At 48.2% G+C, this 17,491-nt stretch overlaps 1 protein-coding gene across 1 annotated transcript in view; it reads right to left on the minus strand.

The window, feature by feature from the left end:
• Positions 1–1,801: 1,801 nt before the first annotated feature.
• Positions 1,802–17,491, minus strand: part of snx19b (sorting nexin 19b) — a 28,829-nt gene continuing 13,139 nt past the window's right edge. The window contains exons 10-12 of the mRNA XM_035384841.1: positions 5,334–5,518; positions 4,272–4,359; positions 1,802–3,368 (exon numbers count right to left, since the gene is read on the minus strand). Of these exons, the coding sequence (XP_035240732.1) occupies positions 3,245–3,368; positions 4,272–4,359; positions 5,334–5,518 (397 nt within the window). The 3' untranslated portion in view covers positions 1,802–3,244. The remainder of the gene's footprint in view (positions 3,369–4,271; positions 4,360–5,333; positions 5,519–17,491) is intronic.

The raw sequence follows: 17,491 nt of genomic DNA on the forward strand, positions 1-17,491 counted from the left end.
ACATCTGGGAGTCGCACAGAAGGACGAGGAGTTGTAGCCTATCAGAAGACTCTTGCTTGCTTACGGCTGAGGCGGTAACACAAAGACTCATCCGCATCACTCAACTCCAGGTGACATCACCTGCAGAAAGTGTGCGGGGGTGGACTAATAGCACAGATCGGTGCAACCAATTAGGCTAATCCCTTTTGTTTGATTCCAGTACACACACAGGCCTACATCACTGTGGACTGGAAGTACACAATTATCTGTCGCTAACAGATTTTAGTTTTAGCCCATCGATTTCTTTCTTAGTTGTGTGCTCTACATCCTTTATATGAGTGAAATGAACCCATTTTGCACCATCAAAAGTAAAAATAAAGTAACTATCCAAGATAGCAACTCGAAACACCTTCTTGCAGCAGACGCAATATACTTTTTAACATGACTAACACTTGATTTCCTCAATTGGCAACCTTTTGAGTGCACACATCTAAGAGATGCCCGGTGCCCTTATAATATTCAGATGCACAAACCATACATGTATCACCTACCTCAGCGGTTTGGCCATTTTGCATAGACACTGCAGGTAAACCACAGTATGAAACAGTGGACAAACCTTAAAAACAAAGGCACCCTCATTGGACAGAGCGGAGAAGGAAGAGATTACAAACGGACCATTTTTTGGATGCTTTTATTATTGCATGATGCAATTACCCGCACCAGAACAATTACCCGCACCAGAGACTGCTTATGTTGGCGTGTTCTACAACACAAGCACCAAACTACAGGATTCCCAACTGGCCTTAGCAATGTTAATGTTATTCAGGAGGATGTGACCATACAAGTCTGCCACTGTGGCAGCACGTATACAGACCATATGACAGATAATAGATTCAGTGCTTTATTGTAAAATTACTCTAATTCTGTATAAGGACAATACTCTCCTATGCATTTACATCAGCAGAGAGAAAAAGGCTTAAGGCTGTGCCCTTTTGGAAGGTGGAGAAAAATAAAGGTTTACTGTTGCATAGCAGTTTGAATCACAGGCATTGGGCATGTTTACACCATTACATGGTTAAGTGCAGTTCAATTAGAAACATCATTCAGCCAAGTCCACCTCTGAATGCAATTGCACGTTGCCAGGACAAACCGAGACAGACTGCATCCTCCTCACCAGACAAAACATGAACTTGGCACCCCCACTTTTCTCACTGGTCCCCACGGCGTAAGAAATACACCCCGAAACAGGACATCAAAGGGAAGCTCGTACTGTTCTCTGAAAGACTGAAGTGCCTGACCATATACCAATAAAGCTATCAAACTGGAGCTCAGCTTCATTGTGCGCTGTATGGCCAGCCACACCCTCTCCTTTTGTTCAGGTAAAGAGACGGGTCATTCATTCACTAGGGTTACTTCACAGCCTTTTTAGAAAAGGCTTCTGAATGCCCGGCGAGTGATTTGCAGTGAGTGGCGAGGGAACGAGGGGTACAGAGAACACATCGAGGCGGATCACGCTCGTAACCAGCCTTTCAAAGGCCGTCAGGAAAACTAGCTATTCTTCCACAGCCCGCTGCTACACTTCAATCACACGAGAGACTATTCAGAGACGTCATCAGTATACACAACAAAATAAATTAAATAATTTAACATGTATATAAATAGGAAGAGAAAGAAAGCAGGTGAGGCACTGTACGCAAACTGAAAACAAGAGATGATTATTATCCACACATTCACAAACTGGAACGTTGAAACGGCGTTACTTCCTTCAAAGCAGCGTCTCTCAAAACGAGCTTTCCATAAGACACTTGGGTCCAAGAACCCCCCCCCCCCCCCCCCCCGGTGGTGAAACACACTGGCTTCCCACAGAATCTGGGCTTGGAAAAAAAACAATTCACTGCAGCTTGGCTTTCACAACAACCATCACATGCGGCTTACTTTTTCTACAGGTATAGAAACCAGGAAATGAGGGTTGGCAAATGAAGCCGTATAAACAAAAACAATGCAAATATGCGTGTAGGGACACGCCATGCCCCCACACCTGGGAGAAGGTACGCTACAGAACTGCCCATAGCTTTGATGCATGAATTGTAACATATTGTGCCTATTCAAGTCTTACACAATATTATTCATTTAGATAACTGACAAATTCTTGGTGAAGTTCATAAAAATCAAATGGAAAAAGTCATTCTTGCATAAATTCAGTATTGATTGCTAAGCACAAAGTTTCATAGCTGCTTGACTGAAGACTTCTGCTAGCATGACGGGCTCCACAAACATGGTGGTCTGTTTTTCACGCAGAGGCAGACAGAATTGTGCAACCCTTGCAGTTTCTGCTCAAGTGTGAGGCCTAAGAAACAGAATGCCAGGTGCTGATAATGCGCTTTAGACAGCAGCGCCCCCCCTCCCCATCCCTCTACCCCCCCATTGGAATGGTTGGATAGGTCCAAACGCATCCATGGAATAATTACAGCAGTTTGTACTACAAAGAGAAAAAAACCAACCAAAACCAGAGGCCCTTGGATGGGGCCTGGAATACAACCGTTAGATAACAAGGCAAACACACATGCAAACATTCCACACTTGGACCAGCAAACGAGGCACGCGAGGCACACACGTTACATGCTTAGACCAGAACATGCCGGCGGGCTTCACCAAGAAAGGGTGGTTTGGTATCTAACAAGGAAAAAAGGCAAAACAGCCACGAGACACAAGAGCATGCCACTGCAAACATCGGGAAGAAGTAAGAATTAGATCCCTCTGACACCTCATCCAAACCCCCATCCAATAAATCCATGTTTCTTTAAGGGCAAGGCCAGGAAACATTGCAACAGTGTTAGGTTCATATGAAAGGGGTTTGCCAAAGGTTTAGATTCAGAGTGAAAACAGGGAGGAGATGGATCTGGGGAGGAGGGTCTCAAACACAGTCCATCCAAGCTCAGAATTAAACACTAGCGCACAGTAAGCACCATCAAGTTGCCTATCACTAGTACACAGTAAGCATAAATATCATAAATAGCACACAGTCGAGCTGCAGTGTGCAATGGGTAATGTAGTCTCTAGCTAGCAGATAGGAAAAGCTGTAATGGGAAAATTCAGTTCATTCAGAATACAGATTCTGAAGGTAGGGACACGTTGAACGAAGAGATACTGTGAGCCTTCTTCAGGTACCTATACTCCTCATATTTTTCTTGATCAGCTGCCAAAGTATTAAGTGCTTGTGTGTGAGTTTGTGTGTGCTTCAGGACAGAGGGGTTCTGCCGTAGTTTCAGGCAGACGGCTTGTCCGTGTTCCTGGAGAGGCTGTCCAGCAGGGATTTCTGAAAGTCCTCGTCTGAGGACTCAGGAATCAGAAACTCCAGCAGCAGGTCACACACACAGTACACCAGGTGCCTGCAGACAACAGGGGGAAGGTCAGAGGTCAAAGGGGAGGGTCAGAGGTCACACGCTTAAACTGGTATGTGCCGTTTAAAATCCTTCAAACACCACAGAAATTCGGGGAAGCTCACTCTGTCGCCGTGGGAGTTTGGGGTTCATTTCAAAAGACTCAATTGGTCAAATTCACTGTTACCCACCCATTACATGTGTCCAAACATGGAAGTCAAATAAGCTTACAATACCTGTCATAACATCTGCTAGTACAATAACAACCCAGCTCAACCCCTTTCGCCACCCAGTTTTGAATACACTGCTGAAACTCATGTCGTACGAAAGTGGCATCCGGCATAAGAAGTTCCATAAATGTCTTAAAGGTCAAGCTGAAAACACGTTTTGAATTCAAACCACTACAGCGCTTTGCACGGTGTGTTATTTTGTAAACGGTGCACATGATCAGAAAACCAAAGTGAGGAATTCAGAAGACGTGTCACGCACGCCCAGATGGCAGGTGATAAGACTTTCATAGTGGAACACAGAGCACATCGCACGACATTACATGCATGCCTTTATTCCATGTCACAGCACATGCTTGTTTGTTGGCGCGTGTGCACATGTGCATGCACTGTAAGCATGCATGATGTGATGCACCGTGGAGTGTGCGCGGGACATGTACAACGTCCCCATGAGTGGGTGAAATATGTTTGTGCATGTGTACCTGTGGACTGTGTGTGCGAGGAGTGTGTGAGGGGGCGTGTACAATGCCCCCGCTAAGTGGGTGAAATATGTTTGTGCATGTGTACCTGTGGACTGTGTGTGCGAGGAGTGTGTGAGGGGGCGTGTACAATGCCCCCGCTAAGTGGGTGAAATATGTTTGTGCATGTGTACCTGTGGACTGTGAGGGGTGTGTGCATGATATACCTGTTTACGTTGGGGTCCTGAAGGGAGCCCAGCACTGTCTGCCAGCTCGATCTGTACTTGACAGAACCCAGCAAGTCAGAGATGAGATCTGTAAACAGAGACAACGACACTAACTCAAAGGTCAGAGGAGATAACGGAAGCACAGATCTGCCAGGACGTGCGACTACATGTGTTCTGCTGAGCTGAGATACACCAAGAGTCCATGAGAGTAGACACTACTGCATACTGTAGGTCACACTTCCAGGTGAGCCAACAGTACTACTGCAAGGGTGTCGCAATACTGCTCAGATTACTGCTAATGGAGCACAGCAGCTACCCATTTTTATTTTCTCCCATCACATTACCTTACAGACATTACATAACCAGTAATCTGAACCAAGTGAAAGCCACAGGCAACTATGTGATAAATGGTAATAGATTGGGAAGTGAGAAAAAGGCTTCCAGATTCTCTGCTTTTTTTCTGTTTTTCTGGCATTTTCCAGAACATCTTCATCTTCCTCTTCCTACTGCCCCAGCTGTGACTGTCCCTGCTGTCTGACTCATATACCACTGATCACCGATAAGCTCCCCTACCCTAAACCCAGCCACACCTCTTCAGTGTGAAGGAGCTGATCCATGATGGTCTAAGGGCGGGAGTATACGTGATAAGAAAGGGAACTCTTTGAAACAAGCTGCCGCATACAAATGTGCGGAAATTCATTGCGGCTTCAAACTGCTCGTGTAGGGGCAGATTCTGGGATTCTCCAGGGATGGCAGGTATTTGGTAGACCCAGGGGCTTGATCAGGGGATTCTGCTATTGAGGAGTTCTTGCATTTATGCACATTAATTATATTCCAATACTGTTGACAATGAACATCAATCTGAAAGGAACTACAGACATTTTTTCCATGCAACCATGAACAATTTTCACCAACTCTTCAGCCTGCACCTAATCATGTACCTCCTAGCAGTCGTAGACACAGATCATTTTCGCTGATCTTAGATCAGCCTCTCTCGGCCCTGGGAGATCTCCTGTCAGTCATTATGATCAGCGGCACCAACCGGAGAAGAGTCTCACTGACCTGGGATCAGTTTCATCAGGCAGTGCAGGGACTGCCGCCTGGTTTCGTCCTTCTGCTGCTGGCTGCGCTGGGGGCGGGGCTGGGTGGGCAGGACCCCCCCGGGCCACACGGCCTCCTGGAGCACGCGCAGGTACGTCACCCAGTACTGCGTGCAGGTGAGGTTAGCCACTCCCACATCCAGCCACCTGGGAATGAGTCACCTCAACCGTCAACACATACACCGCATCACCACGGAAACATGTCAAAACACACCCACCATATTCAGTCTTTTCAAGGTCAATCTGGGTCAATACTTTGCAGTAGGCAAAGAGGATGTATGTGCAAATGTGGCCTCTACAGGGAAAGAGTAACAGCTGTACAGTAGCTGTCCAAAAATTTAGATCCTTAATTTTACATCTTGAGTACAGTGTGTCCTCCAAACTCGATAGCTGTTTTCATCTTGTCAGTCATCATGAGGCAAATTTGGCGATGAAAACACATTTATTCTTTCCACTTGCCTCCATGACCCCAGCTCTGGCAAAGCCCTCACAATCCACCTCCAGTGCTGTTCCCTCGCTTTAGTGCAGGGAAGTGATCACATTCACAGTCAGGAGCTCAGCACGACAGCAGGTTTATCTCTGTCTGACTTTTTACATTTCTGCGTAAATCCCGCTTTTCCTGCGAAAACGAGCACCCACAGTTTGTGTTACACATTTCCGCGCAGCGTGCTTTTTGATGAATGGGGACCCCGCTTGGTACGCTGCTGGATGGGGAGCCCGGGTGGCCCGCAGGAGTGTTGCCCTTGGCAGAGATGTACCCGGGTGCTGCCAATCAAGAGCGGCACCCCGCACCGCTCTCGTTGGGCTGAGATTTACAGCACAGCCCCGCGGGTGCTGGAGAGGCGTGCTCATGCAGAGCACCAGGGGACGTAATCAGCGACTGCTCGCACGTACAGACCACTCAGAACGCACAGGAACTTCATTTTAAAAAGCACTGAAGAAAACACGTTGAGCAACCGGCCTTAAAATGGCCTCTGGCCACAGTGCGGTAAATGTACCCACGTTTCCCTTTCACGGCTCCTAAACGTCAAGCCGACGAAAGGCCATACATTCAGACTGCATTAGTTCGGATAGAGGCAGAACATAAAACCCACCAAACTTTAAATAACGCATCGCAGATGTCGTTACACAACTGCTCCAAATTAAAAAGGTAAGTACGTCATTGAAGCCCACATTTCCTGGTTCTTCTTGATGTTTCTTGGATCGTCTAATTAAATTATCCCATCAGATTGTTCTCTCTCCTCGTCGCTGGCTGTAAGTCATGTGGCCCGGGCCTGGTCCTGAGGTCGCTCAGAGAGGTGGGGGGAGCCCCTCCCCACGGTTGCATAACAGCGGTGCTGCCAGAGACATCAGATAGTGACGTCCTTCAGGTCTGCGTCTAACCGCAGCCACGGCCCGGGAGATAATGCTAGTTCAGAGCCAGCGGAACGTTCCAGAACGAACACGCACAAGATTGATATGACCAATTACCACTTAAGACATGCCCTGCGGGACTCCGAAGATAAGTTTATGCATTACATGTACAGGAACGAGGCCACTGCGGTTCAAAGCGCAATAACCAGCCATTATGTAATTGTGGGTGGGTGGGGGGGAGGTTGAGAGTTGCGAAAAACATACATGACTAGACTTTAAAAACACCATTCTGTGACAATGGAAAAAAAGATAAAGTCTTTGGCTAGACATATTCTGCATTTTAAAGGGCCTTTAACTTGTCATACATCATGCAATAAATTGACATTGGGTTCTATGTGCGCTGGACCAATAAATTACATGTATAAACTGGGCCAGTGTTGTGGATTTAGGCATACAGACTGAGCAAATGCTGCAGAGTTAAGCATATGAACTGGGCCAGTGCTGCAGAGTTACGCATGTAAACTGGACCTTGACACTTGACATGCTGGTGATTTAAGTCCTCCTCGAGCTTCAGTTACTTGGTTTATTTTTGTCTCCGCTTGTTAAATCTGTGTGAAGGTGGGCAGTGATATGTGTCCATTCAACACTGCATTCCAAGCAGAGACAAGCTCCTTAAATCACTCTTATGCAATTATGCTGGCAAAGCCACACACACACACACACACACAATTTCAAACGACACCACCTCTAATAGACCATCTAACCACAACCTGTACAACACGCCATTTCTAACCAAGCACAACAAGCTTCATGAGAGCTACACCCTTTCTAACCACACTGTCTTCATACATCTCCTCCATCCGTATCCTCTGCCTCAATGCCTCTCATCTTGCACAGCTGGCTTGATTGCCAGGCAGGAGACCCAGTAGGACACTTCTGGGTTCAGTCAAAACACAACAACTGAAAGTAAAGAACTAAAAAACAAACAAAAAAATACTTTATATTGCAGCAGTCTGCTAACGGAGAGCAAATAAAAAAGCAGGCCTGTTTCATCTTGGGTCAAACAGCCCTGTGCTGCTCATCCAGAAGACCGCTTTCTGGGTGAATGACCTGCTGGAGAAGAATACGTGCGCACTGCATGCTGGGATGTTTTTCTGCTTCGTACATATGTGGGCGTGATGCGGTCTGTAAGACACAGTCACCGCACACACGTGTGCCTCTTTCCCAATAAACTGTGTTTAAGAGGCACCACATGCCGTGCCTCACGAGTGTGTCCTGGAGTCGCTCCGTGTCCCGATATGACCGGGCCCTGAAGCCAGGAGAGCCAATAGCGGAGTGGCACGCACCACGGGAGAGCTAATAGCCAAGTGGCACGCACCACGGGCGAGCTAATAGCCAAGCGGAATGCACAACCGGAGAGCCAATAGCAGAGCGGCATACACCACAGCAGAGCCAATAGCAGAGTGGCATGCACCACAGGAGAGCCAATAGCAGAGCAGCATGCACCACAGGAGAGCCAATAGCAGAGCAGCATGCACCACAGCAGAGCCAATAGCAGAGCGGCATGCACCACAGGAGAGCCAATAGCAGAGTGGCATGCACCACAGGAGAGCCAATAGCAGAGCAGCATGTACCACAGGAGAGCCAATAGCAGAGTGGCATGCACCACAGGAGAGCCAATAGCAGAGCAGCATGCACCACAGGAGAGCCAATAGCAGAGTGGCATGCACCACAGGAGTGGTCAGCGCAAAAGAGTCATGTGCGCAACAAAGAGTCACGTGTGCAACAAAGAATCATCTGCACAACAAGGAATCATATGTGGAAGGAGGAGTTATCTGGGCAACAACAAGTACCCTTAAGGCACAAATAGAGCCATCTGTACTATCAAGGCTACAGATCATAAAATCAATGGTATTTAAAATGAAATACTTAAAATGATTCCAGATACATTGCCTTTTGTGTTGATTTTATGCTATTTTTCCAGCCATTAAACTTTCATAAATCATGGTTCTTATGTACACCCAAAATTGGCAATTGGTCTTGGAATGAGAGCAAACGGTGACTAGTGTCTGAACACAGAAACAGAGCCTTGTTTCTGTGGGACTGAGTCAAGGACAGAAACAAAGCCTTGTTTCTGTGGGAGTGAGTCAAGGACAGAAACAGAGCCTTGTTTTTGTGGGAGTGAGGCGGGGACAGAAACAGAGCCTTGTTTCTGTGGGAGTGAGTCTGGGACAGAAACAGAGCCTTGTTTCTGTGGGAGTGAATCTGGGACAGAAACAGAGCCTTGTTTCTGTGGGAGTGAATCTGGGACAGAAACAGAGCCTTGTTTCTGTGGGAGTGAGTCTGGGACAGAAACAGAGCCTTGTTTCTGTGGGAGTGAGTCGGAGACAGAAACAGAGCCTCGTTTCTGTGGGAGTGAGTCTGGGACAGAAACAGAGCCTTGTTTCTGTGGGAGTGAGTCTGGGACAGAAACAGAGCCTCGTTTCTGTGGGAGTGAGTCTGGGACAGAAACAGAGCCTTGTTTCTGTGGGAGTGAGTCTGGGACAGAAACAGAGCCTTGTTTCTGTGGGAGTGAGTCGGAGACAGAAACAGAGCCTTGTTTCTGTGGGAGTGAGTCGGGGACAGAAACAGAGCCTGGTTTCTGCGTGCATCAAGACGGCACAGCAGCAGACGGAGTCCCTTCAGGTAGGCGTGCAGAAGACGACAGACCAAAGAGAACAAAGCTCCGGCATGTGCGGGGAGTAATCACCTTCATCCCATTGGCCAGAATACCATCACAAACCGCAGACCTGCATCTGCAACCTGTCCGGTCTCTGTGGAGCTGCCCGCCTGCAAAAACGAGCCCTGTTTTGCATTTTCTTCTTTATTGAACCCACATGCAGGCCTCCTGTTGACAGGGTGCCAAACGCTGGAGCAGTCTGCCACCCCACAAAGCCACCACAGGCCATGCCCTCGCCCTCACCCTCACCACCTCTCCTCACACACAGGCATATCACACGCCAGAAGGCTAATGGAATTTAATGTTTAAGGTCATTAAAACATGTTATACGACTCAGTATTATACAACATTAATTAGACCAAGATGTTAAATATGGATAAAGAGGAAAAAAATAAATACTCACAAATGCAGGAAATGAAAATATCAGAAAGCTAAATACTCAAACACAAGTTTCAATCATGTTCAACACACCTTTCACGGCTCAAAATACGTAGAAACTGTTCATTTCCAACCACCAAAATGCTAAATGTGGTCAACATTACATGCAGGTACTCAAAATCATATTTAATATTTTTTATTTGACATTATTTACACTAAGAGAGCTTCCTACTTGTGACAGAACAGGTTGAAAGAAATATAGACCTACAGGTGTATAAACAGACTTGCATATATATTGTGTTATATTACCTTGTTATTGGATATGAGATGGATGAAACACTGACTTACATTTCTTTTCTCTACTGCACATGACATCGTATGTTATTGTCCAAATTAAGAAAAGGCAGTTTTAGGTCAAACCTTTAGACGGTGTGACAGACTGCATCTTCACCTCATCATTCAAATGTGGGTGGAGCCAATGGCTGCACTCCCAGGGGCTGCTGGGATATTTCTATCTGAAAGGACCTGAATAACTACAATATTGGCGCAAGAGATAATGTAAGGCAACTGAATAAAGCAACACGCCATTGGCCATCAACAGCAGTGCATCGCTGCAAGTCGAGGGCCGTGTTTGTTAAGCACAGTCCATTCTGACTAGCGGCTACGTCAGGGACTTGTAGTGGGGAAGCACATTTCTGAAGCTCGGAGAAGTGGAAAATAGCGCAGTCGGGCAGTTAAACAACACCCCCTCCCCCCCCCCCTTCCTTTCACAACTTTAATGGGGGACTTGATTTCTTCTGACACTACAAAAATATAAACATGATAACTATATTCCACTTGGAGCACGTCCTAACTGGCGGCGGGGCTTCGCTTGGAAAAAGTGATGGTGTGGCGTAACGCCGTGTTGGGCGGGTGGAGGACAGACCCACGTACAGCCGGCCAAAGGAGGCGAGGTTAAGAGGCGAAGCGGGGGCCTGCGCGACCAGGCCACTGCCTCTCCTCCCGACTGTCGCCCAGCACGCCAGACCCAAAACAGCCTCCCCCAGGAACAGGGCCGGTGGAGCCCAAGTTCGAACCAACATTCTTCACTAAAAATGAATAGCCTGTTATTGGTAAACAGTCCTTACAGCTGAATGGTAGTTACATTTTCTCTTTCTTTTAATAGGCTATCTTATGCAAACTTGACCAATAAGGGGGGCAGAAGGAAACGGCTTCAGCAAAGAAGAAGCCAGTAAGGATCAGAATGTACAGTAATCCAGGTCCAAGGTGTGTGATCGTTATGCAGAAAGGAAATATTAACATGTCCTGCCAGTGCTGGTGTAGGTTTGTCATGACTGTGTTTTTTTCACTGTGCCAGATAGAAATCACATACTCATGGCCCATTTTGGCCATGGCCGAGTCCCCCACATTTAATAAGTTCCACGATAAATCCCGTTATTAGCCAATCACATAAACATGGAACCTGAAACTATAGTCGATACGCCAAAATTCTAGAGAAAAAATAATACAGGGATTTAGTCTGGCACCAGACTCCTGATAGTCCTGATTTTTTCACATAATAAATAAAATACGCAAGTCTGTTGGTCCGTTTAAAAAAGAAATTAAAAAATAATAAATAAATAAACTAATGGCAAACAGGGAAGATAAGAAGGAAAGAGCCACGTCTGGAAGCCAGCGCACTGGACGCTCTAAACAGCGACGTCCCGAGCGATCTGCCCAAAATCCCAAGCAGACCTGCCCTGCAGAGACCAGCAGCTAATCCCCTGAATGCTAACACATCTTTAAACACTTCTGATCCTGCATATTTCTGCTCCGTTTATGCAGCTTGTTAAGTTTTTAGGTTTTTATGCTTCTCTGGACTGAGGAGAGAAAAAAGAAGACTGCATGTAGGGTGAAATAAAAGAGGTGGACCGGTGGTGTGTGCCGGCACGTATCCATGGTGACCAGGGTGCCCCCGCCAATCCGTCGGCAGTTTTGGCAAACGGAAAGGAACAGCCTGTTGTGTTTGTCGATCAAGGGGAACCGTGTGAATTTATTCAGGTGAATGATCAAACTCTGCTAGAGCTAGTGTCCAGCCAGGCTTGCAAAAGCCATCACATGCAAATGCTAACGAACTGTTACCATTCGCATCAGAGTGATTCATCTGTACCAACACAGATCAAAGACACAAACCCCAATGGCCATTTTCCCTATTGTCAGTATGCCCTGGGTCTGGTAGAGTCCAACCACAGGGCACAGGGCACAGGGCGCAGGGCGCAGGGCGCAGGGCACAGGGCACAGGGCGCAGGGCACAGGGCACAGGGCGCAGGGCACAGGGCGCAGGGCACAGGGCAACGACCATGGAGCACAGGGCAAAGGTGACAGGGCTGAGCACAGGGAAAAGAGCCGAGCACAGGGAAAAGAGCCGAGCACAGGGCACAAAGCTGAGCACAGAGCATAGAGCTGAGCACAGAGCACTAAGCTGAGCACTGGGCACAGGGCACAGTCGTGACAGCCCATGCGCAGGGTCCAAGCCCACGGGTTCGTTTGATTCCGCCTTTGATTCCAAAAAGGAAAGAAATCAAACAAACACATATTTACTGACTGGAGTGCCTCGTCAGTACCTCTAAACATATGCCCAAACTGCCTCCAGATGGCCCCGTCGCTGGTGGCTGACGAGGCTAATCCCCGCTACACACCAAGCATCCCACACAGATGAAACGAAGAACACCGGAGTGGATCTCAGCTGCAAATCATTCACCCTGGAGAACCTCATCTTGACCCTGACCCAGAATGAACCAGGGACTCGCACTGCACACCTCCACTACCAGGCTGCAGAACAGGCCCCGATAAGCCTTCGTCACATGCGGTTTCACACCCGCACCTACCAAACGCTGGGGAGAAACCGTAAACGATTCCCTCACAAAGGCCTCCAGAGTTCCCCACTGCAGTTTCCTCATCTATACCTTGGTGGATACTTAGAGATTCATGGCTGATAATATAGTACATATAACCAAACCAAATGAATTTTCCACGCAATTTCTTTTGCAATTTTAGTGAGTAAAACTTAGGGCATGCTTGGTAAATCAAACTTTACCTGGTAACGGTTATATTGACCTTTAGTGAGGACCCAGCTAAATAACTGCATGGACAGCAAACACAGAAGAACTTTCAGGAAGTGAGAAACAGAATGCAGCATATATGATTGTGCTCCAGTTGACAGTCAGGGGCGGTGCTTTACTAAACACCCAAGTGGCCATCTTACATTTCTGAATAAATCCTCAGCTTGCCATCTAAGAATGAGACTACCCTTGGTCTGAATTTGATCCCGTCTCACACTCGTTTATGTACTTTATCATTATCCTGTTCCCTTTGTGCTGTATAGCCCCCTGTCTTTCCCACTTCATTTCCCAAAGTCAAACGCTGTAATGTGTGTGAGAGAGAGAGGGGCAGCAGTTTGGGGGGGGGGGGGTTGGGGGGGAAAGAGTTAGACGGTGGCAGGGCAGTGAGCGGTGCTTTTCAATCTCCTGTGGGCAGTTAGAATGCAGGAGAGGGCCAATTTCACACCTGCTACCCCCAGGGGCCCATTCCCAAACCCTAGCACCTCCCGCCATAATTAAAAAAGCCCACCTGATAGGGCCTGGACAACGACACCACAATCCCGCACTGGCAGGGGGGCACAGGAGCCATTATACACTGACTTTAGCACGGCGGGGCATGGAGGGCAAGAGGCACCCACAAAAGCGGATTTTGGGGCGACATTATAAAGCGCATTCGGGGTCCGACCTCACCACAGGGGCAGGCCCATTCAATCTAGCAGACTGAAGAGTGCGAAAACGGAGAATGCACGGGGGGGGGGGGGGAGGATAGGTGTGGGTGGCTCTGGATGTGCTGCCAGTCACATAAACACCATGGTAACATTGTGCTCATGTGATCTCAGGGAAACTAACTGATCTGGAAGGGTGATGGGTACATGGCTTTCTCCCACTCCATGAACGGTCCTCTGTGGTCACAGTGTCAGCTAAAACAGGCCTCAGACTTCACAAGAAAGAACACAGAACACAGATAAGCCCAGAGAGCACTGCAGAACACACCAGCGGGGACGTTTATTAATCTGAACACACGTACAGGGCCAGTGGGTCCGACATCTCAAACACCGCGCACACCAATACAAGATGTTGCTCGTATCATTGTCACACACCGGCCTGCGAATTAGCAGAGCGGCATTTCTCAGTGTGTGCTGCCACCTAGTGGTAAAGGTCAAATGTACAGGACGGGACAGCAAGAACTGCAAAAAAAACCTGAAAACTAACATTTGAGTGCAGCAGCGATCGACACAACGCCAAAACAGCCTTGCTCATACGTACTCGAAAGGGTTTGTTTTTCAGAATGGGAGCATGGCTCTCCCCTGCTGCCTCACAGGTGCAGCTGCTATCAGTCTCTTTCTCAGAACTGAGTGTCACAAACACGGCGACCGACGGGGCAAACCACCGTAAGCATCGGAACGCCTTATAAGAGCGACCTTCATTCTAACGGTTTTATTGCATCGCTCAGTGAAGGCCTTCAGTGCCGCACATTTCCGATGCTATTAACGGCACACACAGCGCGTTAAAAGCGGCCCGGGCCCGGACCATAACGGCACGAGCGGGAAGACATTCGAGCCGGCTAAACAAGCCGCCCAGCTGGCGCTAATGATGCTAATCCCAAAGCCAGCCCAAACAAAGGGAGTCCATTCCCGGCAGGGATGCCGCTGCCGACCGCAGACCGGCCGACCGTGCTGTATTTGGGGCCCGACCGCTTTCCGGTCAGAGCGCTATTAAAACCGCGTCCGCGGCCCGAGCGCTCTGGGGTCTCTGCGGCCCGGCCGCGTTTCCGTGGGGATAGGACTGCGGCCGGCCGCACCGAGCCGTCCAATCACGGGAGACTGGGCCTTACGGGCGGGGCGGCCCAGGCCGCGAGTCACACGGAGGGACTCTCCTTGCCTGGGACGGAGGGCTTTGAGACGGAGAATGATGGAGCCCCTCCCACACACGCCCCCGTGCCGAGGGGGGCAAAGAGGACGCGCGATGAGTCAGGAGCAGGGTTAAGAATTCAGCTCACTGTACGGGAAACTGCAGCCCACTGAACAGTTCCACACAACAGCAGCTTTCCAGACTCTGTGACTCGTGATGATTTACTCTAAACCATGACAGGGCTAGAGCTCCACTACACACAGACACAGATGACACGCAGACAGACAGACAGACAGTCGGACGCATGCGCAGGGAGACGCAGACGTGGACAAAAGCAGATCCAGGCAGTCGCAGACGGAGATGGACACCCCGAGAGAACCAGTCCAGAACTCCATCTGGCCGCCTGAGACCACAGCCCAGTCTGCAAACGTTGCTGGGATTACACAAATCTCCAAACGTCCACACCAATCCAAATCAACTGCTCTCTCGTTGTTTTCCACACACGCCCGTCTGTGCGTGTGCGTGTATACATGTGCGCATGGTTAGACGTTTAGTGTCGATAGCCTGTAGCAGTAAACAAACGCACCGCTCTGACGTATGAAATTCTCCGCATGCTTTAATCTGCGCGAGATAGCATGCGATGCAAAAAAGCGCTCTCTCGAAAACCAGATGTTGACCACACTTAACTCCTTCAAAAAAAAAAAAAAAAAACAGAAAACAAATTTAAAAACGAGCTAGCGGTCTGAGGCTCCCGTTACCGCGCCAGCGCTGCCTTTCACTCCCTAAGCCTGAGAGACGGACCCAGCGGTTTGCCGGGGACACGGGGGCGGCCTTGCTGTGCGCTGATAACCAGCTAGGCGAACGTAATATCAGCCATTAGGCCATTTCAGTGTGACATTTCCCACCAACCACCCCCGCACCCGCCCGCCCCAACCACCCCAACTTCCACTCCCATTTCACCACCCCTCCTCTCCAGGCCCCCCACTATGACCTAAACTGACCTCTGGAAGTTTCTGGTAAAGGGAGGCTTAGGACAGAGAGACACCTCCTTTGGGGGGTGGGGAGGGGTGGGGGGGGGACACAGCCGTTTCCTAAGCTGTCCCAGACTCAGGTAGGGACGTGGGGAGAGATGTGTGTGGAGAGCAAAGGGCAGGACCGGGAGTGATTGAGTGGCACACAGTGCTAATATTACCCCACATATCGGGTTTCTGGTCATGCAGGAATCTAACAATATCCTCTGCAGACACCGGCATTCGCTGGGTTTATCACATCCCATGGCTGAGGACCTCTGTATCCACATATGAATAAATACCATATCATTAACTTATTTTCTGGAACCACAAACGAATGGTTTAAGCACAGTAATTCTGCCCACTACAGCTCAGTAAAAGGAGTGAATCTCAAACTCTAGCCCTGGCGGGCTGCAGCGTCTTTAGTTTTATGGAGTTTTATGGAGCACTTATGTGCTTAAAGTCACTGATTAGCTATGGAGTGCATACGCCTCACTTCCAGGCCTAAATATTCTAATGAGTGAAAAGATAACCACAAAAATCTGTAGAGCCCGCAGCTTTCCAGGAACACAGTTTGAAATCCCTGGTTTCGGGTTATCCCTGACGTTAATTAAAGAGGCTTGAAAATACCTTTCAGCACATTGTCGCACCCCCATTTCTGGCCACAAATAATTCTGGCTTTCTCTAAACACAAAAAGCAGCACTGCAGTCCTAATCATTTGAATAATGAAGCCTAATTTTCCACAGCGAAGAATTTCACTTCTTTGTAATCAAGGATTATCAAAGAAACAAGGCACTGCTTTTCACTTAAGGGCATTCAGTGTGCGTGCATGAGACAGCATGAATACATTGTGTGTGTATGTGTGTGTGTGCATGCGAGTGAGAGTGTGTGCGCGTGTGTGTGTGTGCGAGCCGGTGTGTGTACTCATGCGTGTGTGTGTATCTGTGTGTGTACTCGTGTGCACAAGACCAGTACAGTTATTACATTTCTCTGGCATTAATCCCTCCATATTGCACTCATGTTTGAGTTGGACAGCCATACAGTAGTCCTATGCAGTACTACCTCACACAGACAGGTGCAGTGGCGTGCGGTCACAGCTAAATGAGGTCGGGTACAGGGTAGAGTGCTGTAATTAAAGTAAACAGTCTGAGGCCACAGTGGGGGGGGGGGGGGGGGTAACGTGCTAACATGCTAAACAGCTAGCCTTCTCTCTTCATCAAGCTGTCATCAGGTTCTGCTATACTGCCCATGGAATTATGAATACCGTGTTTAAGGAGCAGAGAAGCACGTCAGGCTGGGACAGGTGCAGCGAACTGTGAGAGTCCTGGGCAAACTCCAGCAACACCCCGGTTACGCCAGCACCACCACATCCTCCCTACTCAAGTCAAATGAAACACTGCTTTGTCAGTTATACCTTCATTTATTTTTCTTCTCAGGCATTGTCTAGACTTTTAACTATACTGTACATTACTACGGTTGTCACTGCAAAGGAGAACTTCTCAGGTGACCTACCTAGATTGGAAATAATAATAATAATACTTACAAATATAAACAATAACAATAATAATTACTTTAGTCAAAGAGATACAGCACATTTTAAACGAGAACATTCTGAATATTTAACCTGTTCTCTCTCGAGGCTCATCAAATTTTAACAAGCAAGTTCCAGTGGTCAACAATTCATGCCATCCACTACAGATGCTCCCAGCATACCCTGCAATATAGAGG

Source organism: Anguilla anguilla, chromosome 12, assembly GCF_013347855.1.
Source record: "Anguilla anguilla isolate fAngAng1 chromosome 12, fAngAng1.pri, whole genome shotgun sequence".
Taxonomy (NCBI): domain Eukaryota; kingdom Metazoa; phylum Chordata; class Actinopteri; order Anguilliformes; family Anguillidae; genus Anguilla; species Anguilla anguilla.